The 26,077-nt window shown below is 42.0% G+C and overlaps 5 protein-coding genes across 6 annotated transcripts; 1 reads left to right on the top strand and 4 right to left on the bottom strand.

Moving 5' to 3' along the window:
- Positions 1 to 1,704: 1,704 nt before the first annotated feature.
- Positions 1,705 to 6,601, bottom strand: ssu72 (SSU72 homolog, RNA polymerase II CTD phosphatase). Its single transcript, XM_070902427.1, has 5 exons — positions 6,365 to 6,601; positions 5,394 to 5,537; positions 3,358 to 3,497; positions 3,041 to 3,159; positions 1,705 to 2,687 (listed from the first exon to the last, which is right to left on the bottom strand). The coding sequence occupies exons 1-5, from the start codon at positions 6,442 to 6,444 to the stop codon at positions 2,586 to 2,588; spliced, it is 585 nt and encodes a 194-aa protein (XP_070758528.1). The 5' UTR covers positions 6,445 to 6,601; the 3' UTR covers positions 1,705 to 2,585.
- Positions 6,602 to 8,415: 1,814 nt separating this feature from the next.
- On the bottom strand, positions 8,416 to 9,153 carry fndc10 (fibronectin type III domain containing 10). Its single transcript, XM_070903092.1, has 2 exons — positions 8,914 to 9,153; positions 8,416 to 8,787 (listed from the first exon to the last, which is right to left on the bottom strand). The coding sequence occupies exons 1-2, from the start codon at positions 9,151 to 9,153 to the stop codon at positions 8,416 to 8,418; spliced, it is 612 nt and encodes a 203-aa protein (XP_070759193.1).
- Positions 9,154 to 11,714: 2,561 nt separating this feature from the next.
- Positions 11,715 to 12,911, top strand: ora4 (olfactory receptor class A related 4). Its single transcript, XM_070903083.1, has 2 exons — positions 11,715 to 11,801; positions 11,889 to 12,911. The coding sequence occupies exons 1-2, from the start codon at positions 11,715 to 11,717 to the stop codon at positions 12,909 to 12,911; spliced, it is 1,110 nt and encodes a 369-aa protein (XP_070759184.1).
- Positions 12,912 to 13,517: 606 nt separating this feature from the next.
- Positions 13,518 to 15,744, bottom strand: LOC139283120 (olfactory receptor class A-like protein 4). Its single transcript, XM_070903078.1, has 4 exons — positions 15,460 to 15,744; positions 14,993 to 15,256; positions 13,956 to 14,198; positions 13,518 to 13,730 (listed from the first exon to the last, which is right to left on the bottom strand). The coding sequence occupies exons 1-4, from the start codon at positions 15,742 to 15,744 to the stop codon at positions 13,518 to 13,520; spliced, it is 1,005 nt and encodes a 334-aa protein (XP_070759179.1).
- Positions 15,745 to 16,984: 1,240 nt separating this feature from the next.
- LOC139282922 (von Willebrand factor A domain-containing protein 1-like) lies at positions 16,985 to 25,564 on the bottom strand. 2 transcript variants are annotated; one of them, XM_070902832.1, is made up of 6 exons: positions 25,388 to 25,564; positions 20,311 to 20,850; positions 19,893 to 20,171; positions 19,104 to 19,379; positions 18,582 to 18,869; positions 16,985 to 18,457 (listed from the first exon to the last, which is right to left on the bottom strand). In XM_070902832.1, exons 1-6 carry the CDS (start codon positions 25,467 to 25,469, stop codon positions 18,438 to 18,440), a joined length of 1,485 nt encoding a protein of 494 aa, XP_070758933.1. In that variant the 5' UTR covers positions 25,470 to 25,564; the 3' UTR covers positions 16,985 to 18,437. The 2 variants fall into 2 exon arrangements, with proteins under 2 accessions (XP_070758933.1, XP_070758934.1); XM_070902833.1 differs by having other exon boundaries at positions 18,582 to 18,866.
- Positions 25,565 to 26,077: the final 513 nt, after the last annotated feature.

The following is a 26,077-nucleotide window of genomic DNA, read 5'->3' as shown; positions in this document are numbered from 1 at the left end:
TTGGTAAATGTACTTTGGGGGTCAAGGTTATGTAAAATTATTTTGGTATTAGGTTCTTCTTTGTCTATACTTTTTACAAAAATGTATGAATTTGCTGTGACATCAAGCTGAAAACTTTCACTTACAAGAATGCTATAACTTAAATATATAAACATATCATGTGCTGTATAATCACTATAAAGGGCCTTTCTTCAGGAACCCCTAAGTTTTCCCCACAAGCAAGTTCACTTTCAGTTGGTTTCTTACTCACCATTCATTTGGTTTGCCCTCCAGTATTTGAGCCCTGAGTGCCAAACATTATTCAGCCACAGCAAGAACCAGCTGATGCAAAGGCCCAAGAGCAGTCCAGCTATCACGTCCATCTCCTGCTGGGTCATAATGTCACTTAAAAAGTAGATTTCTTTGGAATCCACCATGGACTGGGCCCCATTATATGGGATAACATGATGGACTTGATGACTGCAGCAGACAGAGCAGTAGCCAGTAGTGGGACATTTGAAAAGTAAAGAGACACCAGTGTCAAAGGACAAAAATGAACCCATGATACTGAAAGATGATATAGGAGGATATGGATATTTGTTTAGATGATACCACAATCTGAGTGAAACCCTTTTACCTGACAATATAAAATCATCAAACTAAATAAATACATGGTAGCCAACACCATTTTAATTCTGAGGTTAATTTAACAGTTCAATTAATTGCGGTCATCTGCACACCACAATATAAACTAGGGTCTCATCTCAAAGTACAGTTGGATCGTATTTTACCTGCCACAGGTGCAGCAGCAGACACGGTCCTCCCCTCGCACTAACGGTAAGATGAAGTTGTGAAAGCGGTCAAAGAGCGCGTTCATGTCCGTCGGCGAAGTCACAGTCTGAAACAAAACAATGACTTAAGTAAGCTGAGGTACTCACCAAAACACTGTAATATTACAAACTCGACGGCGGGTATAAATGCCGCTGATAACTAGCTTGATTGCTATCAATGTACTCGTTAAATTGTTCGCGGAAATGTGTTAAGAAACTTTACTATTTGACATTAGTTATTACCGTCACCGCAGGAGACCATAAAAAAGGAACACCGTGGTGCCTTCACGTCCAGACTCCTCAGTCAGCTTACATATTGGTGCTCTCCACGGGAGGGGGGGTCCTGGTCTCCCGGTAGCTGTCCTGCCTTCTCTGTCACTGTCTGACGTGCTCAGCTTTCCATCAACACCGGGGAAGAGACCGTGACGGTCACCAGTCACATGTAAATGACTTTAACAAATCATTGTTTTTGCTTAAAATGAACGAAATAAGTTGTCATGGTAACCTTTATTAGAACTTACTAACTAGCTGTATTTATTTACAATTAATTTATGCTGTTTAAACCAAGTTCACCAAGTAACGGAAAGGTAACGGCACATCCGGGTAGTAAGGGACTTCCTTTACTGATTGCTAAGTAAAGGCTTCTAACGCTATAGATAGATAGATAGATAGATAGATAGATAATTTTAAAATATTAAACCTTGCCCTTGTTTGGCCACAGAGGTCTATAAAAACAACCGAATACTTCTGGTAGCTCCATTAGTAGCTTGACAGTGCTTAATTGATTGAATGCTAATAGTTTAGTGTAACAATGCTCATTTTCAATTTTACAGTAACGCTCTTAAAGGAAACCACCGTGCACTAAATATCAAAAAGCAGATTAAGACTCAAGACATGTTTCTTAGAGATGTTTCTTTCTTTAGTGGATTCATATGTACATACAGAAAAATCAGGCACTCTGAGCTGAGCTCGCAGTTTGCAAATAATTACAATGCTTCAATTCTTTAACATTTACAAAAGAAAAAAAATACTATGCCCTGAAAAATAGCATATCCAAGTTTAAATATGAATCAACACATTATATTGGAAACACATTGGAGGAGAGCCTCAGAGAGCTCTAGGTTTGGTTATTCATTATTAGCCCACCCATTTTAACTTAATCCTAACTAATCTACAACACATGGTCGCACAAAAACACGCATTCAGCTCAATTAATTCTCCTCCCTGTCTGACCCCAAGAAACACATTTACACTGTTCCAGGTCAGGAATAAAAGTCTGACATATATGCTTAAATGAATTACAATTATATATCATCTGGAGGAAAAAAGCAGCATCAATATGCTGTACTTGTAAAGGAGTTGTTGAATCAGGGGTGTGGGTGTTATGGCTCTCCCTGAGGAGACATGGTTGAGTGATTTCACTGGACTGAGATGGAGGGAGGACCTTGGCCTGACCTTGATCCAGAGAAATAAAGGCAGAGCAAGAGCAGCGAGTCCATCCTCTGCATAGAGGAAAAACCCATCATCACCAATATGTCCAACAGCAGCCATTTGTTAGGTCCCGACCCAAAGCTGTGTGTGTGGCTGTGTAGGCACACAACATGTATGTACTGCGTTGTAGATGATTGAGTATAGTGTGTGTGTGTGTGTGTGTGTGTGTGTGTGTGTGTGTGTGTGTGTGTGTGTGTGTGTGTGTGTGTATGTGTGTCCATATACAGTATACTGTTTGATTGCTTGTGGTCTGGGTCTGTGTTTATTGCAAATTTCTATTGTGTATCAGTAGAAACAGACAGTGTGAAGAAAAGGCCTGTTGCTCTTCTCCTCAAACTCCTGTAAGAGCTCATCGATTTCATTCTCCATGTCGTCAGTGTGCTGGATCTGCAGGGGTGGAGGAGGAAGCACATTAAACACAGCCTGCGCACACACACATTTGCACTGATGAACTCAAATCAATCTCTGTACACCATTTTTGAATCTATAGCAACCTTTTATAGCATTGGCAGCATTTTCATTAGGTTACCACTGAATCTCCTCTTTAGGAAATATATTGAATGGCAGATTATGTGCACTTAAAGACCATTTTATTCATATTACTTAAGTATATAGATTTACTGCATCATTTTTCATTATTAAACCACAATGTCATAAATGACTTAACAGAGTGTTGGTTGCACTCTGCTGTCAGTGTGCCTGTACAACAGCGTTTAAGAACCCTGGTAGGAGACACTCACACATTGACACAGCTCACAGATAAGAAAGGCACCCAGTGTGGCTTCCTCGTGGTTATCCTGAATGTCTACGTTGATGACGTGCACAGGCTGTAGAGTCTCCTGCTCTCTTGAATTCAGATCTGGGGAGCAACAACAGATGGAAAAGAAAGTGTGCCACACAATCAGAAGTGTTGGGAGTAAAAACGTGGTCATTGTGGGGTAGAGATGTGATTGCATATGCCCACAAAACATAGTATCAAAGCAGTGTTCTTGCAAGGGGCTCTGAATGATCAACTAAATCCCTTCAGTGATTAGACATTTCTTATGAGAAGCCTCACCCTCCAGCACTTGGTCATAGACTCTTTCTTCACAGGTGATGACCAGGTCAAACTTATCCTTGCAGTTTTGAAAGCGCTCCGGCTTTGATTTGATGCGCTTGTTGCGGTCCAGCATGTGCAGGATGCCGTTCTGTGTGTATCTAAGGAGTGGGGAGGTCAAGGAACACAGCAGGAGCGAGACAAACATTTCAAGGTAATACGACGCATTCATCACGCTATCAGAGACAGGGTTTCGATCAACAGACTGAACAAAGCCTGCCAACACCCAGTAAGCCTGTGTGAAACAGTAAGATATTCATCCGTCTGAATGAGACGGTATATTTGATTTGCCTTGTGGGGTACAAACTTGAACCGTCATTGTTTGTATTAGACAAACTGCAGCACCCTCTAGTGGTGTCTGAAAAGCCTACCATTAAGTAGTGGTTGGTCTGTTGGAAAAAACAAACAAACAAGGTAAATAAAAGAGTGGCATTTCAGTGCAATATCAGTAAATGTGAAACTTTTGACTGCAATTAATCCTTTCAACAAAGTTTTAATATTAAGGTTATCAACAAGCCATTCTAATACTGGAAGGCCGACATCTGTTGTCCTTAAAACCAATTCATGCTTCTAAAATGCAGCCAAAGTTGTTGTTTTATCACTACATGGCCATCCTGCAAAGACATTGCCAAATATATAAATAAAAAAAGCCCAACCAACATGTGTGAGTTGTCTATATTTTAAACAAAGACTTGAGTCAGCATGTACATCTTCTATTCATAATACATTGGGATTTACGAGACAGCTAGATTACAATTTGCGACACAGATCTGACCTTTAAACCTACGGTGGGTTGGCAAAAGTTACACCTGCAATACAGTAACATCATTAGCAATAGCAAGTAAAAATTTGGTGAAGCACATCTCTCCTACTTTTAAGCAGAGTTTTCACTTCCTTGGCCTATTTAACCAGAATAGCTTTCTTAGACATGAACCGTCCTACATTTAGCCTCGTCTTTAATAAAAAAAAAAAAACCTTATTATCTGAAACATTAGAGATAAGATATTCTAGGAATAAAAAAACCAAAGGGGCAGGTTCAACATCAGACTGCTCACTCATAGTGGAGACATGGATTATTTGAACTATATCAATGACCTCCAGTCAGTACTCATTGACAGGAGCAATAACTGCAATAATTGTGATGAAATCAAAAAAAAAGAAGTGAAAATCACTCACTATTGCAGTTTTTGCTTAAGCAAATACCATGCTTTTTGAAATGTGGTCCAAGGTGGCATGTGCACATACACTCACTAATGAGGAATAACAAGTGGTCGTGATGAATCTTTAACTTTCTCTAGGGCCTTATAGCCAAGAATATCTTAATCAAAATTATAGATGTGGCTCAGAATAACAGCTCTTTAAAACAGGATTAACTACCAATAGTATGCAGCATATGCAGAGAGTGTCTGACCACTGTTTTTCTTTGCTATTGGAGTTCTGCTGTGGTCGTTTTCTTTCTACAAGTTTTACAGTGTTTATTACTGATGCATCAGTGATGCAATTAACAATTACAAAAGACAAGTGACCCAGATTATAAATTGAATTCTACAAAAAAAAAAACAGACTTGCTGGTATTACTCAAACTGCAAAAATATCTTTTGAACTGGATAAGATACATGTTGAAAACACCGGGAAACTGCACTAGCGAGAAACAAAAGCTTTAACGTGAAAAGTCTGAAATTAAATCTGATTAAAATGTAAATGGTATGATGTTCACCAAATTGCACTTGCTGCTGCATGGCTGTTGTATTGCAAGGTGTTTTTCCATCCCCTGGATTTTATAGGTTTTATAACAAAGCATATCTGTGACACATTTTAAAATCTCTGTACTTGATTTACCCATCGGTGCAGTTCCGTCTGCTGTGCTGTTCAAACGCCGCCACACTTGAACTCCCACAAAGATTAATATCTAAACAAGATACATGTGCATGGGCCATGTTTACTTATTTGACTTCCAGTAGACATTATGTATGTGTGTAAAAGTGAGAAGGGGATACAGTTCCTTGTCCTTGCGGACCAAGTCGTTGTACATCTGTACATATGTCGTTTTGAAGTCATACACATTTGGCTTATCCGGGGCAGGACCGGGTAGCTTCACATGAGAACCTGTCCCAAATGAACGCACATCAAATCCACGTTTGCTGCAAAGACGAAAAAGGACAAGACAGTAAATTACATACCATTTCTGGAAACAAGATACAAGAAAACATTCGATACAAGCATAGTGCAGTAATCAGCATCTTTCCATGCCCTAAGTGCAAAGTACCCTATGAAGTCAGCTTTTAAAAAGGGTCTCCTCACACACAAGATCCATACTAAATGTTTAATGTGCTCCTGTTATGTCACAGGCTGAATTAAGACATCACTGCACACTGAAAAGAGCGTAGGCCCATTCCCAGCCCGTCTCTTCTATGCTGTGTCAGGGTCTGTGTCTAAATCTGCAAAGCATTGTGACTGTAGTGTGCAATGTCTGGACAATCCCAATCCAGCATACTTAAAACTAATAAATCTAGACACAAACTGTCTAAATGGTGTGAGAATTAAAAAGGGACTGATCAGAGGTGGTAAGCCACCCGGTGTTGCACAGCTGCAGTTGCTCCCTTCCGGAAAATTCCCTAATGGGGGCGCTCTTCTCAACATATGGGGGCGAAAAAAAATACCTAACAAGTTGGGCCGGTATTTTGAAATCCCTGAATCTGTTTGAAAGCAAAATCTGTGTGGGCCTTCACTTCAGCCAAACCGAAAAGCCTGAAACCTAGTGAGAAACCAGCGCTTAAAGTACGCCGTAGCCCCGGTGTGACACTCAGGAGGAGAGAGTCCATTGTTAACTGCGTTGAGGCCCGCCGGATTGTCTGTCACCGTGTCGGCATGGCTCGTGACCGGCTCAGAAAACGGCTCGGTACCGCACAGATTTCGTTCACTTCATGATAGTTTTCCTTTTCTTCTCTTCCCGGCGGCTCATCTTTACCTGAGGATATTGTGCGCTTCCATACTGCGGTTCTGGTTGCTCGAGCACACAACCGCTACGCGCAGCGGGTGGCTCGGCATTGCGACTCTCCGGCTGAAACTAACCGATGCAAGCTGTCAGAAACTAATAGAGGTAGTTCGATTGATCCCTGTGAGGAAAATAAACAAGACAGACCTCCTCTGTTACGTTAAAAAAAACAAAAACGTTTCGAGTACAAATACTGTGCGTTTGGCTTGTCGTCTTTTGAAGCAGGAAGTTAAAATGGCGGAGCCCCTTCAGTTGAATACGGCTTTAAGGAGTGATGTCATTTGAGGGCGGAGCTTCCTTCTTGTCATGCCGAAAAATGTAGCGACGTAGACGTGACGTCGATAAACAGACCTGCTGTGAAAAATATGATTTTCATTGAAAGTCATATTTTTACTACAGTCAAATTGGCCATAAGAACATTCAGGGCATTTTCCAAAAATAGGGGCACACTTGTGATTCAAATCTGAGCACACTGCTGCTGAAACAAAGCTGAGTGAAAAACGCAAAATACAAAAATAACCTCAAAGTCTTAACTGATATAGAAGACATAAGCAGAGTGTATACCTGTATGCAGTATTTGTGTTCAATACCAATATTTTAATGTTTTATTTGTATCAGTTCAGTTCTGAACAGACAACTGCATATTTCCACTCTTCCTATTCATAACTTCTACCTCCATGTTTATCATGAGGTTGTATACATTCCCCAACAATCATGTGGATGTTACTGCATCCGTAAAGTGTGTATAATGGTAGCAACAACAATGTTTATTTTACTATATCATATTGTGCTCACAATGTAGATTCTCTTAGTTGGACTTAGTTGAGTTATTACACTTACTAACCATCTGAGATTTTGCCATACAGTCTACACACAGGGTTACTCTCCTTTTAACATATCTGGGTGTGTTTGATCCTTTTGGGCAATGCTGCAAATCAATGAGCAGGCTTTATGGCAATGGATTTTTATATGTTTTTTGCATCAATACAAATAACTACTTTAATTTTCCAGGTATTTTATTTGCATAATTAGCCAAAAATGAAACTTCTGTTATTTTAAACACAGACTAATCACAATACAATATCAATATTGTAACATAACATTGCATGTACCATGATAGATAGAATTTAGGATACATTTGTATCCAGTTTAACCATCCAGAAAGACATAAACAAAAAAAAGCTAAATAATAGGATCAAGCTCCATTTTCTGTTTTGACCTGCATCAGCTGCCTAGTGAGGGCTTGTGTTTATGCAGATATTTTGAATTCCAGTCTGTTGTTTATACTTGTAAATTGTCCTGGGACACATGCGCACACTCTCTCACACACAAGGAGAAAAATAAAGACAGCTGCAAAGTATTACAAATGACCTCATGGTACTTTATTCACTGACAGCAGGACGTAAAGGCATTCTCAAGATGTTTGGCACAGTATTTGGAGATTGTACACCAGATTGGATTGCCCTTCACAAAATGGTACAAATACATATTGTATGCAGACCTATAAAGCAAAACTAGATGGTGGGATGATTTAGTCAAGTGGAAAAATGTAATTCAGTAAGGTTTTATTTTTCCTGTGTCCCAACAAGGACAGGACAAGTCTGGACACTTTCACAGGCTGCACATTTAGCAAAAACTGCAGTTTCGGATGTACTCAAAGCCATTTCATTTATTGTATTGCTGTTTAAATGCTGCCAGCATACAGATTGACAGACTCAATCACAGACAACCTTGAACAAAAACATAACACAGAAACCTATGTATAGTAGTAAATGTAGGTTATCAGTACTTTTGGTTCAGTGCATCCTCGCAGAGGTTGACAAGTCATGTTATTTGCAGAGCCACAGTAGATTGTGCTTCAGTTCAGTCATAACAGGATGTGTATATCATATTATGTGGCAGATTGAAAAAGAACTATTATTGACAACTAGTGACTATGATTGTGAGATTAGATATGGTCATCATGGATGTTAAATATAGGCCATTGGATTTATTTAGCAGTGCATCTTGGACTCAGTGTAACATCAGTGACGCGAGTGAGTGCGGTAAGAGTATGTGTGCTGTGTCGTGGGGCTCATGATGTTTTCTGTGATGTATGCCACCAGCAAGCAGATGATGACCAGCATCACGCAAATAGCTCCCCCCACCGTTGTCATGGCGATCACAATGTCCTGCATCCCAGACGGCGGCAGGGTGAACTCTACACAGTCCCGCTGGCCTGCTCTCTGGGCCGGATCGGAGCGGGTCAGGGAGCGCAGGCAGAGGCGGTAGGGGATGTTCTCATGCAGCTCAGTCAGAAGGAAGTCCCTGCAGCCAGATCCAAGATGGACACCAGCACACTCAAACTGAGTATAGCTCCCATTCCACCAGCAGCTCAACTCGTAGCCTGCCCGTCTGTGGCGTCGGCCACTGAAAACAGTGTTTGATCTAAGAGTTTCCTCTCTTGTTAAATTAGTCCCAGGATCCCCACTGCTCTTCTGATCGGCTGCAGTCTCTTTTGTCTTCACGTCTCGGCCAGTCATTCTGGATTCTCCCTCATGGGTCCACTGCAACAATACGCTGCCATTGATAAGAATATTTGCCACCAGATTTCCCAAAGACACCACTGTCCTGCATTCTCCCTTACGACACTTGTACCCGGGCAGCGTGTGTCGAAAACACAGCTGCCCCCCAATGCCTCCCTCAATCACTTGGTAGGCACACAGCGGTGACACCCCTTCCTCCGGGCTCCAGCTCGGTGCGGTGCCAGACCTTTCAGACATCACAGTAGTAATATTGCCTCTGCTGGTGTTGAAAGGGAAGCTATTCACTTGGCCTGTAACCTCTTTAAGCTTTGGTGACGGCCTACTTTCTTTGCTGTGATTGCCATAGTTGGAGCTGATGTCAGTCTGCTTTAGCCAGCTTTGGGGCGTCCCCAAATCATTCCTGCCTCTCACCTCTGATGGGGATGTTGTTGATGATGAAGATGATGATGATGTTGATGATGCTGAGCTGCCGCGATGAGATCTGCCGGACCCAGCTGTCTGGTGTAATGTGCAGAGCAGGAGTGCCGATAAGGCGAGCAGTGATGGTCGTTGTTGGCTATTCATCTCACTTTCCCTCGTCGAATTATTTTCGCTCACAGTGGATCAGATGGACGATGGTACAAGGCGGGCTGATGTCTGCCATAAGATCAGCTCTGCCTCAGTGCACACAGACGAAATCCGCGTGAAACAGGATAGCGAGCCCATCGGCGAGAGGAGCGGGTGTGCATCTGCGACAGAAATAACATTAAATCATGCGGCCATGCCGTCAGTGAGAGATATCCGAGGATGACCTTGCACAGGATGATCGTGCAGGATTAAGTTAATGAAACCTAAACGGCGACAAGTGTCACCTCAGTGCAGCTTCCGACTCACAGGCATTTATAAAAACACTCACTTGTGTCGGCGGGACGCGGGGACCCGGCTATCGTGCCATCAGATTTGCTTTCTTCTTCCTGTCTGGCTTGACGTAAAGGCTTTGATGCCTGCTGTGTGAGAGTGCACGTGGGGGAGCGCGCGCCGCGAAGTGCTTGGGAGCGTGGGTGCGTGCACAAAATATTTGTAGTCATCAGCAGTCGGTTTGTGAGTCATCATCCCACACAGTGCTTCAGGTGTCTGTCAAAAACGGAGACAACACTGACGCACGGAGGGTTTTAAGCAGCCTGCATCCCACCTGTGCTGCTCACCTGCGGGCCCCTCACACCAGATCAGAGCTGCTGTCAGGCCACCAACACCACCTACAGAAACACCCAAACCCGCTTCCATAAAAATGTGCCATCTTTTATGAGTATAACATTTATAGTGGGGTGAAATATAATGTTGCTTAGATGTAGGCTATCATGTAAACATTGTGAATTAATATTCTTCTACAATCATCAATTTTGTTAATCGTTTTTGTAATTGAAAAATCAACAGATCAAGATGGACTCAAAATTAGCTTTCAATATAGAAAAACTGGCCATAAAAAAAAATATTGTCCCTATACTTTTTCTGATTTTGAAATGTACTTAAACGTTTAATCTTGGTGCTACTTCAGATTTTACTATACTTATACTTTGTCATGGTCATGGTGCTTTTAAATACAGTTTAAATTCAGAAAACAATTCAAATTGATTTGGTAAAGTTGGTAAAGCTACTCTGAGTGAACCAAAGAATCCACCTCTGGTCTCTTTCTGTATAATCTGGCGTTGGTGGTTGCGTCTGATGCCTGCAGGAAGAGATGCACCACACAGAGTGTTTGACGCTTATATAAAACATGTATTTACAGATTGTCAGAGTTTACATATCTAATTACATATCTAATGTATGAACTGTATATTATGTTTTTTGCAAATGGGAGAAATGGACAAGACAAAGAAATAGAGCCTTTATTCAACAGAAAGATGCTGATGCTCATTTTTCCTGGGTTGAACTTATCTGAGTAAAAGTGTTGTTTGGTGTGGGGATCCAATTAAATCAATACATGAATATGATGAAGGCAATCAATACCTACAGTTATTGTAAGGTTTATTTTGTTCACATTTTTAGTTTGTGGAGATGGTTTGTGTGATTTGTTTGTTACGTGATGAAGAAAAATCTCATGGTAATAAATTCTCAAGCACAAGGGGAAAAAAGGATGATCAAGATGCATCAGTGTTGCCTCGTCCCAAGGGAGAAACTTGACAACCCAGTAAACAATTGATACCAAGGGAGAGTATGAAAAGCTGACTAATAAGAGAAAAAATGCTGCATCAGTGGGACTGACTTAACTCCACCTGTCTCTCAGAGGTCACAAAGGATAATTAGTTAAATCTGTGTGATCTGCAGTTAATGATATATCTGATCGTCTGATAGCTATTGTTATTTAGCTATTGGACGTCAAAAATAACTACTGAAAAATAAAGGAGCAGATCGCCTTAACAGAGTTAAGTGATGATTAGTATGAACTGTTTAATGAGGACCGGCTGTTATGAACACAACAAATCACAGCGACCTGAACCTGTTGATGTGATCGTTCAGGTCAAGAGACAGCGCTGCATTTGCAGTTGGTCGGTGACGTGGAAAGAAGACGTGGAAAATGCCTGCTTTGCATGTAAACTCAAGGCATCAACATGTTGGATTAAATTGAGCTTGAGCCTGGTCAGCAAAGACAAAATCCTCTGTGGGACAAACGTGTTAGTCTGTGTGTGTGTATATATATAAAACACCATGAGGACCATCAGCAGCGGCAGTGGTGCATGTGAAGCCTTGATGTTTCACTCTCACACACATGCTTGTCTCAAAGAAGAAGCAAACTATGTTGCCATGCAGTGGATGATGCCATGTCAGAGGTCCTCACTGTAGACGCCATTTTGTTTGGGCTCTTGGTCTTTTCTGGCATCCTGGGAAACATCTCGGTCATCCATGTGGTGAGAAAATATAGAATATTTTATTTGTTAGTTGAGCTGAATGTTTTGGGCAGGATTGTTCTCAGTCTGTCTCGCTTACACTCTCAGGTGTTTCAGTCAGCCGTCGAGAGTCCGTCTCGGAGGCTCCCTCCCTCTGACACCATCTTGGTGCACCTGTCACTGGCCAACCTGCTGACCTCGCTTTTCCGCACAGTGCCCATATTTGTGTCAGACCTGGGCTTGGATGTGACTCTGTCTCCAGGCTGGTGCAGAGTCTTCATGCTGCTGTGGGTGTGGTGGCGAGCTGTGGGCTGTTGGGTGACTCTGGCACTTAGCGTCTTCCACTGCACCACCCTGAGGCGACAGCATGTCGCCTTTGGACCTCTCGCTCAGCAGAGGGAGAGACGGCGGGTTTGGATCGTTCTGGGGCTGGTGTGGGGGGCAAACCTGGCCTTCTCACTTCCAGCTCTGGTATATAGCACTCATGTTCACGGCAACGCCACTGTGGAGCTGATGGTGATCAGCTGCACCACCAGGCCTCTGCTGGGCTGTGTCTGGGAGTTCCCCTCCATCCAGCAGGGCTCAGCCTTCGCCTCCACCTCGCTGGCACTTAATGAGGTTTTGCCACTGGTGCTGATGGTTTGCACCAACCTGGCCACACTTCACGCTCTGGCAAAACACATCCGAGCTGTTACCTCAGGTGGGGAGTCAGGAGGAACCAACGGGGAGCTGGACAAACACGTGTCCACTGAACGCAAAGCAGCTCATGTAATCATGTCGCTGGTGTCGCTCTTCGTGGTCTGTTGGGCGCTACAGGTTGCTGCGGTGACATACTACAACCATGATGGGGGGCACCACGCTGAAGGACTGCTGACGGTGGCCCACTTCTCCGCTTCGCTGTTTGTAGGATTCAGTCCCATGGTGGTGGCCCTGGGACATGGCAAGCTGAGAAGGAGAATCATGAGTATGATGCTGGGGTGGTCTAAAGTTCTTAAATGTCACAGTGAAGACACGGAGGAGGCAAGGATGTCCCCAAAGACTAAAGGAAAGAAGGGAAAACAAACTATTTTTATTGTTCAAAAAGAGAGGAAGGTCATCCAAGTAGAGGAGAAAGTCAAAGCAAACAAATGATGGAAGCAAAGTGTGACTGCCTTGATACTAAAGGACTGAAAAAATACTAAAATGTACGCATATAAGCACGGATGCATCATCCATTTGAATCCAGAGGTGCCCACTGTGTTTCCTCTGCACAGAACTGTTGTCAAGTATTATTTTAGCTTACTTTGAGACAACTTTCCAACAGCTCAAACCCAGTCAAATCTCCAGTACACCAAAGAAAAAGTCATCTGCTGAAATGTAGCACGTAGGGTAAACGAGAGAAAACTTGGGAGAAGCAACTCAGCAAGAGGTCCTCAAAAATTTGCTATTAGGTTTTAATAGTTTTGGTAAACTTATTTTGACTTATTTATTTTATTTATTTGTTTAGACTGTACAATAAAGACATCACACCATCTATCAGCCCTGTCTACACTAACAATGGAATTCATTGGGTCACGTAGCACAAATCCTGGTAACATTAATAACTTTTTAACACTTTGTCTTTCCGTTGAGTCCTCCAGTCCAACAGAGAGAAACATCATATATTCATACGTATAACCATGAACCTCCTTTAAGTGTTTTTTGAGGGAAGTTGATGCAACTAATAGTTGCAGAGAGTAGTGTGTACCAGAGGCTCTGTCAGTGAGCGAGCGTAGACTTGATGAAAGAACGCAGCCGTCGGTGGCCAATGGCCAGAACAGCAGGTGACATGGCAATGAAGATAATATTGGCAAAACGAGCAATGACCAGAAGAAACTCTGCCGAGGAGCCACGGTTGTAGTTGAAATAGTTGACAGAGATAATGCTGGTTCCCCAGGATGCAATGAAGAGCATTATAAGAGCGAGAATCACCTGGAGAAACACACAACGTAAAGAATAAGGGAAGAGAAAAACTCTATGCTCACCTTGACTCCAATAAAAATGTTGCTAAAACAATTGTTGTCATGTGTGTCTGTTCCATACATTCTCAGGTCTGCTGTAGATAAAACATTTTAATTTATCCATCATTTACAGGATGAACATGGCTGCAGTGAGCTCTTTACAAAGCTTCAAGGAAGTCACCCTGCTCTTCCTCACCTTGGCCGCTCGTCTCTCAGCAGGCACCCGTTTGATGACTGCATTTTGCACCGAACTCCGCATCCTACCATGGGTGTAGAGTGTGTAAAGGGAGCCCATGTTGGTGAAGGCCATTAGGATTATGGGAATTGTTTCATGGATCACCATAGATGTGGTGGCATAGGCCAGGCCACTGTAGCCGAAGGGGAAGTTCCACACACAGCCCAGCAGGGGGCGCGTTGTGCTGCTCACCAGCATCAGGGTCTGAGAAAAGAGGAGGAAGATAGAGGAGTGGAGTCAGAACATGGAGGTAAAGGACAAAGAGGACAGAGAGTCAGCAATTTAGGGAGATGTATTCTTTCCTTAGAAAAAGAGACATCTACTTTTGACACTTACAAATATTTCATTGCTAATCTGTTTGAATTCTTACTTCAGTATTGCTCATTCACATGATTTCAGTACTTTCTGCACCACTTGTCAAAGGAAGGATTGATGATGCAAAAAGCCTGAATTTCCATGGTATTAATAGGAAACTATCCACAAATTCAACTTTTTAAAACCCTTAAAAATTGTTTAAATTCAGAACTTTTTGCAAAGTTGGTAGAACAGCCCATACGTCTATATCCAATCCAGCCTGACCATGTTTGTTCCACATTAAATCTTTGTTGTTGTTTTAGGGATTTTGTTTGTAATTTCCTCATCATAAAACATTTCTCTAAACTTTAAATGACCATCCCTGTGTTTTTGCAAGTTTTATCTCCTTAAATACAATGTAATATTTTTATTGACTGACACATTTTCTGAAAGCATGTTGTACAGTTTTAGATCGATTTTTGGATGTATTTCTCCTACTGTGCACAGACACCTGTTGGTTTCCATTTATTTCTGTGCAATAAGATATTTTATTATCAGACTCTTGAGATTTGCTTCAGTTGTTTAATTTAATATCAAGTGTACACTATTACATTATCATTATGTACTACCTCATAAAACTAATGTAATTTCATTCATAGATTTAATTTAAACTGATGCAGCCTCCTGTTGCAGCAGGCTCTCACCTCTGTGCTGTTCTCGTTCCCACTAGTGGAAAACATATGAGCAGGAATGGAGTAAATATAGTTGAGAAGCCAGATGAGGCCTAGGCTCAGCAGTAGGGTCTTAGGAGGGCCGCGGGGCCGGTGAAGGTTCCCAATAATGGGAGCCACGCGCCTCAATGTCTGGAGGTGGAACGCACTGAGGAAGAGCGTTGACCACACGTTGACCGATCGCAGCCACACCCAGATGCCCATGAGGAACTGACACCACTCTTTGGAGGAGTACAGCTGTGAAAGAAAGAGACAGGCATATTCACAAATTTGGAACTGTACTCACACTTATCTCCTGGTGATACAAAGAGGTCTGTTTCACCAGCCTAACTGACACCTAATTCACCTCATGTCTACTTAACCTTTCAGCTACTGTAGGTAAACACAAACTTCCCAGACAAAACCTCCTCGTCAAAAACCGACATTTAAAGACCACATACCTGGAGTCCCATGTCCGAGATGACCAGCAGTGTGTTCCTCATCACAGACACTAGCAGGTTAGACAGTGCCATGTTAATGATGATGATGTCCGAGTTACGTCCCCCACCACGGTCCATTATCACGCTCTTACCAATCACCCCGACCACGGTGGCATTACCCAGGATGCCCAGCATCACCAGGAAGATGTAAAAGGCAGTTTGTACAGGGGACACATCCACACGAAGTCCCATCCCCACAAGCTCTGTGTCTCCATCCTCCTCCATGGGGTCTTTCATGGCAGCCATCATCTCAACAACCTTGTCTGTGAAGCAGTTTTAACAGCTGACACAAAGTCTAAGTCTCAAAGCATGCTACATCTTCAGTTTAGTGTATGCCAGGTGAATATGATTGTTTTTATCCTCCAGCATGCTGCTAAAATGTCAGACACCAGTGTAATCACCTAACTGTTCTTCGCAGGTGCAGTCAGCCAACTCAAGACACTCCTTCTTGGGGCCAGTGGAAGAAGGTGATCCTACCTGTGTTATCACGACAAAATACTGACACCGGAGGTGTCTCTGTGCTACGATCTGGTAAGACAACCCCTGTTAGGCCATCAGAAAGCCAAAAAGCAACACTATGTTTAACGACCTGGGGAGCTCGAGATGCAGGTTAATGAAACACAAGAGATTAATCAGCTCCCCTGAATGAAATGTGCTTCCTTTGCAACTTGATTCGTTACGCCATCATCCTGGGGGAAGTGGGAGCCTTTTTGTTTGTGTGCATGTATGTTCTTGCTTGCGGGTGAGTTTTCAGCAAATGAACAAAACATTTGACCTGACTTTATGTCACCAGGCTAGAGGTGGGCGTCAATAAACACTGAAACCCTACTAACACAAGTTCCTTCCCTTAAATAAATCAGTTTAACTTCTCACTTTAGGTAAATCAGGTTGTGGTGTCCCTGCTCACACAGATGAATGTTCAGTATATCCAACCAGTAACATGTCTTTCTTCAGTCTTACAGTGAAGGATTTGGTGTGCAACACATTCAGCAGTTAAGAGTGCCTTTAACAGCCACTGAGCCAGGTTTTGCCTTTTACTTCCCATTAAACACACCAATGTAGTTTAGTAATATTTATACTAATAAAACATTAATTCAAAGTAACTGTAAGTAATTGTAAGATTATATAAAACATAATACATCTTTTCACTTTTCAGTCCTTTCCACATTCTGTCTGTGCAGCTTATAATGTTCCAGTTAACATCCATGTCCCCTTTGTGGTGTTTCATTAATGGATTTGGGTGAGCTGAAGTAATAACATGTGATGATACATGGTCTCTAATCATCCTAAATTAATCTTTTATGTCACATTAAAGAGTTTAATTTTTGCAATATCTGATTGTAGCCACTAGATGACCCCATAAACAACCAGATACCAGAATACCAGCGAGGACAACACATTTTTAATTTAGTAATTATTTTCGTAATTTTGGAATTTGGAATTTTTTAACATTTTATTTATATTTTTATAAAATCAAATGCTTATGGACAATGTGCAAATTTCTTTCACATCATTTAATTTGCCCAGAGAAACATTTTACTGGACAAACCTGGCCATATATATATTCACAGTGCATGTTCACTAAAGGCATTGAATAGTTTGTACAGAAACAGGATGCTGACACTGAATTTACTCTGATCTGAGGAGCAGATAATATAAAATACAACAATCATCTTCATGCTTTACAAGCACCACATCACTGACAGCAAAGCAGAAACAAACCTGTATGTGATTTCACTGTGTGCTGCCAGTGTGGCGACTGATGCAGCAGCTAAATGTCCATCACTGAGTGAAACCAAGCAAGAAACTGATGAACTTGAAATACTCAATTATTCAGAGAGGCCACAAATGTACATAGCAAGCAGAAATTTGGACATTGCCGATATTTGCCAGAATGCATCGCTATGATGCAGCGTTGTTTTCCATCGGTCAGTTAGCTTCACTATGCTTTGTTTCCAGCAGCCCCAAACTGGATTTTGGAAAATGACTTTGCACATACCGCTGTGTGTAACACAACTTTGTTTGTATTAATGCATTTGTATGATTTTCACAAAATAACACTTTTACGTTCCAAAGGAGGAATCAGTATCAGCACTATGCTAATGAAAAACATTAGCAGGCAAGGTTATGGTCCTCTAACTTGGCCTTCAAAGCTTCTTCAGCCTCAGGCTACCATCAGACTGGTTCATTTAACAACATTCACGTGATAAATCTGAAACATTTGTTGCTCACATCACATCATCTCTTTTTCAGCCATTTAAATGAATAATCAAGTGAATAAAAGATGAAATTCAGCTGATTATGAGGCTTCTGTAAGTTCAGCTTCTCAGGCTGCAGTTTATCAGGGCACTTGTATTTTTAATTGCATAGCTTCAGCTCTACAATTCACGATAAAGATGTATTGTGGTTTATGGTACCTCAAAGACCTCAAAGACCTAATGCTTATCTTATTTCAGGCGTTGCACCAAAACTCCATTCAAACTAAATACACCTGTAATTAACTAACAGCACAATTTAAGAGTAGGCTGAGATTTCAGACTGGGAATCATAATAATAAATAATAATTGTCAATAACAATAGTTCCTCACACAAACTGTGAATGCTGCCTACTTGCATACTCTGCAGTTGTGCATGTTCCTGACTAACTGATGTGAGCTGCTGTGGTGGACAGCCTTCCTGCAAAGTTGGTGATTTTCATTTGCAAGAGAAAATGTGAATAATTATGCCAGATTTGTGCTCAGCCATTGTGAGGACAGAGGGCTGGGGTTATGTGATAAAACCTTTTCTGTCACTATAATTCATTTCAAGATGAAAGTTTCAACTTAAGGAATAATATTCAGTCCTGCACAAGTTATCTGGTTCATCATCCAGCACTTAAAACGCTCAATTTCACCCATTATTTTTTGCTCCGGCTGCCTGATTGCTGCAGACTCTGGTTGTTAACCCCACTGGCTGGAATCTATCAGAGAGAGGAGACAGAGAAACGGGAAATTACACTTCCTGTAATGAACCGAACCTGCTATGTATGAATATAATTGCAGGAATTAAGAAAAAAGCAGATGACGATATTCAGCTCAGCCAACCTGTGTCCCTCTCTGCAGTGCAGCATATCCCGTCCCCTCGGCCTGAGCTGTAGACCGGGGACACACACACTCGACTGCTCGGTGCGAGATGTGTGAGCCACGTTGAGCGAGCGGTAGGAGGCAGGTAGGCGGAGGAGATGGACGGCTTCAAGGTGGGGCTGTGGGAGTTTTCTCTCTCCCAGCTAAGCCAGTAGCCTTTCAAGCCTTCCTGATGGGCCCGCCACGCTACCTGCACCTCCTGACGCTGCGCCAGGGTCAGCTGAAGGTCGACCAGGGCAGGCAGAGCTGCTGCAGGAATAAAACAAAGAGGAAAGATTAGAATGGCCTCATTTGGCCTCACTTAGGAATGACTCACAACTCTCTAAAGGTCAGCTTTCAATAAAGAGAAACAAAAAGAACAAATGCAAAGCTTTTAACCAAAGACAACTAAATTATCTGGAAGGAAGAACGACTGAACACAAACTCAGACTTTTTCACACACACATAAAAACATGGCATAAAAACGTCAAACTGACAACGTACCCTCATGAGTGCATGCCCTCACAGACATGGCTCTTTCTTTTCCATTCGCATGCATAGCGCTGACTGTGACCAGGTACTGAGTGCCCGGCTCCAGGCCTGTCAGTACGGTAGAGTTCTGCTGGCTGTGTAACGTCACGGTGTGGACGCGTCCGCTTGGAATAGCTCCGTACTCCACCGTATATTTCTGGACCCGAGCCGGCTGCAGGGGACCCCAGCTCACGTGGATCTGATGGGGGCCAGAGTCTGACACAGAGACCACTGCCGGGCTTAAAACATCTGAGGTGGGGGACAAGAGACACAGGTGAGAAGATGACTACCAGCAGAAAAATTTATTATAATGGATTTAGGTCGAAGCCTAGTGTACCTTGCACAGATTTCTGTGCAGCACCATGTCGTACAAGTCAGGGGTTGTTTGTGTTGATGCATTTTCGCAAATGAAATAGTAATACACTTGATGGGAAAAAGGTAAAAAGCTCCCTAATGGCATTAATATTCATCTAGAAACAAACCATCAACCCTTTTTAACAAGTACTCAGCCTGATGAATGACTGGGTCAAACATCTACGATTCCAAGACAACTGAGAAAACTCCATCTGATGAGGAAGATTGTGAAAAATTATGGAAAACTCCATAACAGCAACTGAATGGAAATTGTGATGAGATTGTTTTGTCAACTATTTTCATGTAGTTCTTCTACTCTTTTCCCTAGTTTTTGGTCATGAATCAAGTATGTTTCTACATGTGCGTTACAGTATTTTAAAAACAATCCCCCCCTTTAAATCCGCTCACCAGGAAGTGTGGTGAAGTTGACAGAGAGTGTGTTAAACAGCCTCTGGTTGGACTCAGGGCGGAGGGAAGCTGTGTAGGTGGTGTCAGGCTGCAGGTTGGTCAGCTCTGCCCAGCTGGAGACGCCTGGGAGGATGCGACTGGTCTCAGGGTCCGTTTTCCACTCAGAGTTATACTTGAGTTCATAGTAACCGCTGTCCTCGCTCAGAACAGGACGCCACTGCAGCACAGCACTGTGGGAAGTCAAGTCAACCACGCGCAGCCGTTCTGCACAAATTATTTCTATAGATAAGACAAGACGAGAGGAAGGGGAGGGGAAGAGAGATATAGAAACTAGAGTGAAAAATAACTTTTTCTGTCTAAAAATCATGGAGCTGCTGTTTCTACTGTGCTAAACCTCATATCTCAAACACACACATACTGATGATGGCCTCCGTCAGGTCCTCTGTGATGATTTCGATGTTATCTATGTCCACAGCGTAGAGGTGAAACTCCAGAGGTGGTGTCACTGCACGTTGTAACACCTGGTAGTTGCCATGTACAGTAGACACAGCTAACACAGAGACTCCCTGCGCCTTCAGCTCCGACATCGGCTGGTCCACGTCTCCAGGCTGCACACCATCAGTCAGCCACAGTAGTATCTTTGGCACTTTCTCCTCTGTCTCTGTCAGAAGCCGCTGAGCCACCCTGAGTGCCGCCTCGGTGTTGGTGTCTCCCTGCAGCTGGTTGACTCTCTGCAGAGCTTTCTGCAAACTTTCCTGATCGTTGTGGACGTCCAGGCCGAACTCCAGATTTGGGTTTGTGCCCACCTGCAGCAGCCCGACTCTTACGTGCCCACGGCCCAACGAGAAGGGGCGAAGCAGCTCGGCGATGAAGAGCAACAGGCGTGAGAACTCATAGTTGGCCACGCTTCCTGAAGAGTCCAGCAGAAGGAGAATATCCCCTTCACAGCAGTTTAACGCTGCGCCCAACAGGAGGAAAGACAGAAAGGTAATTTCAACATGCGGATGTGGACCTCACGTCATTCTTGTTTTGGTTGACAGGTTTACTAGTTACAATTTCTCAACTGCTTGCCATCATACAGTGTTCAAACCTGCACTGATGACAACAAGCTGTCAACACAACACTGACATATTATCACCTTAATGTTGGTGTACTTACACAACTTTACACATCCAGGAGAGAGCATTGATTTGGAGTCATGTTTCTGGCGGATTTAAGTCCAATATTCACTCTCCTTTTAGCTCTTTAGCTGCTAAATGCTTTATTGTGTTCACCAGCTAGTCACTAACTTTGTCTGCTGTTTGGTGCTGGACAGTGTGTTTGTCAGGTGATAATTCTCTGTGGGCTTGTCACTACAAGCCTACATACACATTTGTGTATGTTAATAAGTTCATTTGATCCATGTTAATACAAATATATTGGTGATGGCGGCTTTAAAGTAGAGCTTCAATTTCCCCCTTTTGAGACACTGGATCAAGGCACAGACGGACAAGTTTTTAATTAATGGTTAACATGGGAATTTTCACAAGACATGGTGACTTATTAGATGCTGACGCGGCATCCTCAAAGATACTGGAAACTGTTGGCAGTGATGAATCGTCCCATCGAGACTACATTAATATCTCAGTCTTATAACAACGGGACACTGATTTAAGATATCTTAGGCAAGACTGTTCTTATTAATGTCACAGATGCCATTACTGTCCTTGGGGAAGCATTAATATAAAGAATGAAAGGCAATAACAGGTATATGAGGTGTCTTGTTTCATGCATAATGCTGAAATCCTGAGAACAACCTGCTCACACTTTATCAAAACATGTCAGGGAAATATTGCATTGAGAATACTTCAAATGGGGCAACAGCAGAGGATTTATGATAGTGAGGAATCAAGAGAATTGGTCACAGGAGTGGATTTATCACATGATACCAGAATGAGATTTAATGAGAGAGAGAAAGCAGTTGTGCTCCAGTTCGTAATCAAAAAGTCGTCTTAGTGGAATCATTTTTCAATGAAACGAAGCAATTCTACCTGCAAGCACCATCCTGCAAAATCAGATACGTGTCCAATACATTTGGTGACTCACTCATCTGCTCCTCCTGGAAACCTCAGTGTTTCCTCATAATCCTGCTCACTGCATGTGGTGCCTGTAGTACATGGAATATAGGTCTTATACCATCACCTATTATAAATGACTAATACACTGACATTAGTTCTTAATAGGAGGGGAGGATCAGATTAAATGTGTGTGCTATATGAGAATTCGACACACATAGGGTTAGGGTTAGGGTACATAATGTACACATCTGTTTTAATGCCTCACTTCTTCCATATCGGCATCGTTCACACTTCTCTGTCTTTTCCAGCTTCTGCAGCTCCTCCGCAGAACACACCCATTATTTTATTGCAGCAGTGGTCCATAATCATTAAACTTTTATAGAGAAGCAGAAAACAAAGCAGCAGGAAAATAGGAAATGAGGGAGAACAGCGCAATCAGATGAAGAGGTGTCGGCCAACATCTTAATGAAACACAGATAACATACAGAGATTGCAGAGATTAGAGAAGAGATGCTATAGGGGAAAGGCAGAAGCTTCAACAAAGTGAAACCTCTTATATACAGTATATACATGGTGGCAAAGGGGAGAAGCTGAAAGGGGGAAAATGAGACAGAACACAGAAACGAGGCAGAAAGATGGTCAGATTAGAGTTGTTGATGGAGATGCTCCATCTTTGCATTCCTCAGAGGAAAAGTGCATGTGAATATGTATTTGTGTGTGTGAGAGAGAGATTTGAGCATGTCATCTGTCATTTAATTGGTTTCAAGCTGTGCCAAGGCCATATGCCATACTGCAGAGCTGCGCAGATGAATGGAAAATATGTTAATGCTTCCTGTGAAGTTTACTGAGTGCACAATCAACATGCGCTGACATCAAACAGACAGATGGTAGACTATCAGGTCCATGTTTGATCAACGGAGGCTACTTCTAAACTCCTGATGATCTGAAACATTTTACACATAAACTGTATGTGGGTCTGCTGCTTTTTAAACTATAACAGATTTCCTGCAGAAAAGTGAAACCACAAATTAATTAAAAATTCCACACATTCCATGTGGGCTTTTTTGGGATGCCTAACTTAGCTAATATATCAAAAATATTTACTTTTAATTAGCTGTGGCCACCTGCAAGTACCATGACTTTCTCTATGTCAAAGTCAGCATTCAGAACAAAGCTCCTAGTGTCCTTTAAAATACAATAATGTACTGAAACATGAACACTAAACAGTTACAGTTAAACATCACTGAGATAATATTCCGAATTCACCTTTAGTTTAGAACAGCATGTTTAAAACCCACCTTAAAGGAATTGTTGCGGAGGGTTGATTATTACAAGCTGGCTACTCTCAGCTGCAATCACAGGATCAAACTGTGAACGTAGTGGCAATGTAAACTAACAGACAACAAACTTTATCATGCCGTATCTACTTTCCTCAGCCGAGTCCGCGGCAGCGCCCCTAGTGACACGGCCCTAAAGCCTGCCCTGTTATATGATCTTCAGAACAGGAATAGTTAGATATTTATGGAAATACGATTAGATTAGTTAGATGAGAAGATTGCTACCACTCTCGTCTGTATGCTAAATATGAAACTGGGGCTGGCAGCCGATTAACGTAGCTTAGCATCTTAGCAAGACTGGAAACGGAGGGAAATGCTGACCTGGCTGTGTCCAACAGTAACAAAATCCGCCTAACAGCTCCTTGAAAAGTTCCCTAATTAACATGTTATATCTTGTTAGTTTAATCCGTACAAAAAGTGAAGTGTGTTTTCAGTCTTTATACTAAGCTAAGCTAACTGGCTGCTAGCTGTAGCTTTATATTTACCATACAGACATGAGTGGTATCAATCTTCTCATCTTACTCTTGCCAATTCCCAAAATGTTGAATTATTCCTTTGAGACCCATTTCTTATTGCCATCATACATTATATATATATTTATTGATTTTCATCATTATTTTGATGTACAGTACAGTGAATAGAAAAATGTCTGTGTCTTCATCATTCAGGTTAACTAGTTAACAGTACATTTCTGGAGAGTACCCCTTTAAGAGTCACTCTGGCCGTCACTTGCAACTGAAATGTTTTAGGGCAGACCAGTGCTGGTGGACACACTGTTTACTTCCATACGTTTCGGTAAAATGCTTGATGTCCAATTTGGCTGTAATACCTCCAGTGGTTTTATAATTTGGAAAATATGTCGTCTTCTGTGGCTTGTTACAGTTAATACACCCTGATCATGTTTTCCATAGGAAACACAAAAACAACTTCAGTCCAGTTCAGCCACCTGGCATCTTCTCCAGTTTAAACCCATGAAAAGACATCTGACATCACCTGCAGTGGTGGAAGAAGTCTCCAGGTCCTTTAAGTTAAAGTAGCAATGCCACATTTTATAAAATAATCCATTAGAAGTAAAAGTCCTGCATTCAAAATCTCACTTAAGTTAAAGTACTGAACTATTATCAGCAAAATGTATCAAAAGTATCAAAAGTAAAAGTACTCATTATGCAGAAAAAGTGAGTGAGTGAGTGAGTGTTATATATTATAGGATTATTATTGTTGATGCAACATGTACGCAGTACTTGTAGTGTAAACACTGCATGATATTTTCTACAGTCATCATGTGTTTTGTATGTAAAATCATAATCTGACAAGTAACTAGTAACTGTAACTAAACTGTCAGGTAAAATGTAGTGAAGTAAAAAGTATTACAAAATCCAGTGGAGAAGAAGCATAAAGTAGCGTTGAACTGAAATGTAAAAGTAAGGTACTTCAAAAGTTGCACTTAAGTACAGTACTTGAATAAATGTACTGTAAATATGTGGTCCAATAAAGAAGAAAAAAAGATTGTAGCCTGTAACTGTGATTATTTACGCTCAATATGATTATTACAGACTGTATATTATATATGTATATGTATATATATTTATCAGATCATAAACTGTGACCATATAAAAAGACACACCCATTACATTTCCTGAATTAAAAGTAATGAAATGGTGTTATGCAATGTACCACCACACAGGAACACTGTCCATGTGACAACTTGTTTAAACCAGCCTGCCTGTGGAAATGATCCCGGCCTGTTGCTACGTCTTAAAAATGCCAGTGATTAGTGGTTAATCCGCACTGCTTTATGCCACTCACCAAGCGTGTATTAACAGCAATGTTTAAATATTTCACTCACTGCAAGGACTGTATTAGCATAAATGGAGATTTTTACCGTACGTAACGTTTTTTTTGTGTAAAGGTTAAACTTTAAGCCCAGACTCCATTAACAAAAAATAAAAATGTGTTAATCTAACCCCGAAGCAGAAGGAGATTGCAACATGTCAACTTTGTAATATTGTAACAGGTCTGTGTATTGTTCATGTTAGATTCGGCGACATACCTGTACCTGTTCTATGTCATATCTGTATTGTAGCTAATGTTATAGACTCACCTGTGGCAGGTACAGCAATCTGCATACCGCTCCGCTGCAACATCGCCCAGAGAAGAACACAGCCAAGTACAACGGCCTTCATCCTTTCTGAGCGGCATTAAAATATTGATAATAATTTGATCAGAAACGCCACAGGCAGGTCAATAATAAACGTCTTTCACCGGCTCCCATGGCACAGATCACTGTCACAAATGGTCCAGTCTGTGTTATTGTGCACCTCTGACGCCTCTTCAGCAGAGTTTTGCTACTGCGCGTTTCATCCAAACTTTACTTCAGCAAACACCTGCGTCATGCGTGCTCCTCATTCTGAACGGTATTGTCTGCGCGGTGCAGTTATTTCCTTTAATGCAAGAGTACTTCTCTGCCGGTCTAGTCCAGATTACTCCTCCTCCTCCAGCTGCTGAGCCAGGAAATAAAAGCATTGTCATTTCTGCTGGAGTTTGGTCTTTCATGGGACTTTAAGGACAGATGCTTTCTTGAAGATTGCTTCCTCCTGTATAGTGTAATTTCCTCAGTTCACCGCACTTGTTCATACAGGCACTCTACCAAATGGACACCCGTGTAAAAGAATGTGCGTCCCAGAGCAACCAAGAAAATCTCATCATAAACATGCCAGAATTAAATGTCTGCTGTGGCTGCAAGAAAAAATGATCTCATCTGTTCTCCCTGAGCTACATTATCTTGTGCTGG

This window comes from Enoplosus armatus, chromosome 3 (assembly GCF_043641665.1).
Source record: "Enoplosus armatus isolate fEnoArm2 chromosome 3, fEnoArm2.hap1, whole genome shotgun sequence".
NCBI classification, from domain to species: domain Eukaryota; kingdom Metazoa; phylum Chordata; class Actinopteri; order Centrarchiformes; family Enoplosidae; genus Enoplosus; species Enoplosus armatus.
The sequence above is the reverse complement of the archived record's forward strand: the minus strand, read 5'-3'. Positions and strand labels throughout refer to the sequence as shown.

Bases quoted from the DNA above. Each gene is read 5' to 3' on its own strand.
- ssu72 (XM_070902427.1), bottom strand. From the start codon at position 6,444: ATGCCGAGCCACCCGCTGCGCGTAGCGGTTGTGTGCTCGAGCAACCAG. The intron at 3,498-5,393 runs GTATCCCCTTCT...CCCACTCCTTAG, and splicing joins GTCCGCAAGGACAAGGAACT to ATACACACAGAACGGCATCC. The intron at 3,160-3,357 runs GTGAGGCTTCTC...GTTGCTCCCCAG, and splicing joins CTATGACCAAGTGCTGGAGG to ATCTGAATTCAAGAGAGCAG.
- LOC139282922 (XM_070902832.1), bottom strand. From the start codon at position 25,469: ATGAAGGCCGTTGTACTTGGCTGTGTTCTTCTCTGGGCGATGTTGCAG. The intron at 19,380-19,892 runs GTGAGCGGATTT...CCCCCACCTCAG, and splicing joins CAACTTCACCACACTTCCTG to ATGTTTTAAGCCCGGCAGTG. The intron at 18,870-19,103 runs GTACGTTGTCAG...TTATTCCTGCAG, and splicing joins GAGGGCATGCACTCATGAGG to CAGCTCTGCCTGCCCTGGTC.
- ora4 (XM_070903083.1), top strand. From the start codon at position 11,715: ATGTCAGAGGTCCTCACTGTAGACGCCATTTTGTTTGGGCTCTTGGTC. The intron at 11,802-11,888 runs GTGAGAAAATAT...TTACACTCTCAG, and splicing joins ACATCTCGGTCATCCATGTG to GTGTTTCAGTCAGCCGTCGA.
- fndc10 (XM_070903092.1), bottom strand. From the start codon at position 9,153: ATGTCTGAAAGGTCTGGCACCGCACCGAGCTGGAGCCCGGAGGAAGGG. The intron at 8,788-8,913 runs ATGACTGGCCGA...GGCCGACGCCAC, and splicing joins CCCATGAGGGAGAATCCAGA to AGACGGGCAGGCTACGAGTT.
- LOC139283120 (XM_070903078.1), bottom strand. From the start codon at position 15,744: ATGGCTGCCATGAAAGACCCCATGGAGGAGGATGGAGACACAGAGCTT. The intron at 14,199-14,992 runs GTGAGAGCCTGC...CTCTTTTCTCAG, and splicing joins GGAACGAGAACAGCACAGAG to ACCCTGATGCTGGTGAGCAG. The intron at 13,731-13,955 runs GTGAGGAAGAGC...GTGTTTCTCCAG, and splicing joins CTGAGAGACGAGCGGCCAAG to GTGATTCTCGCTCTTATAAT.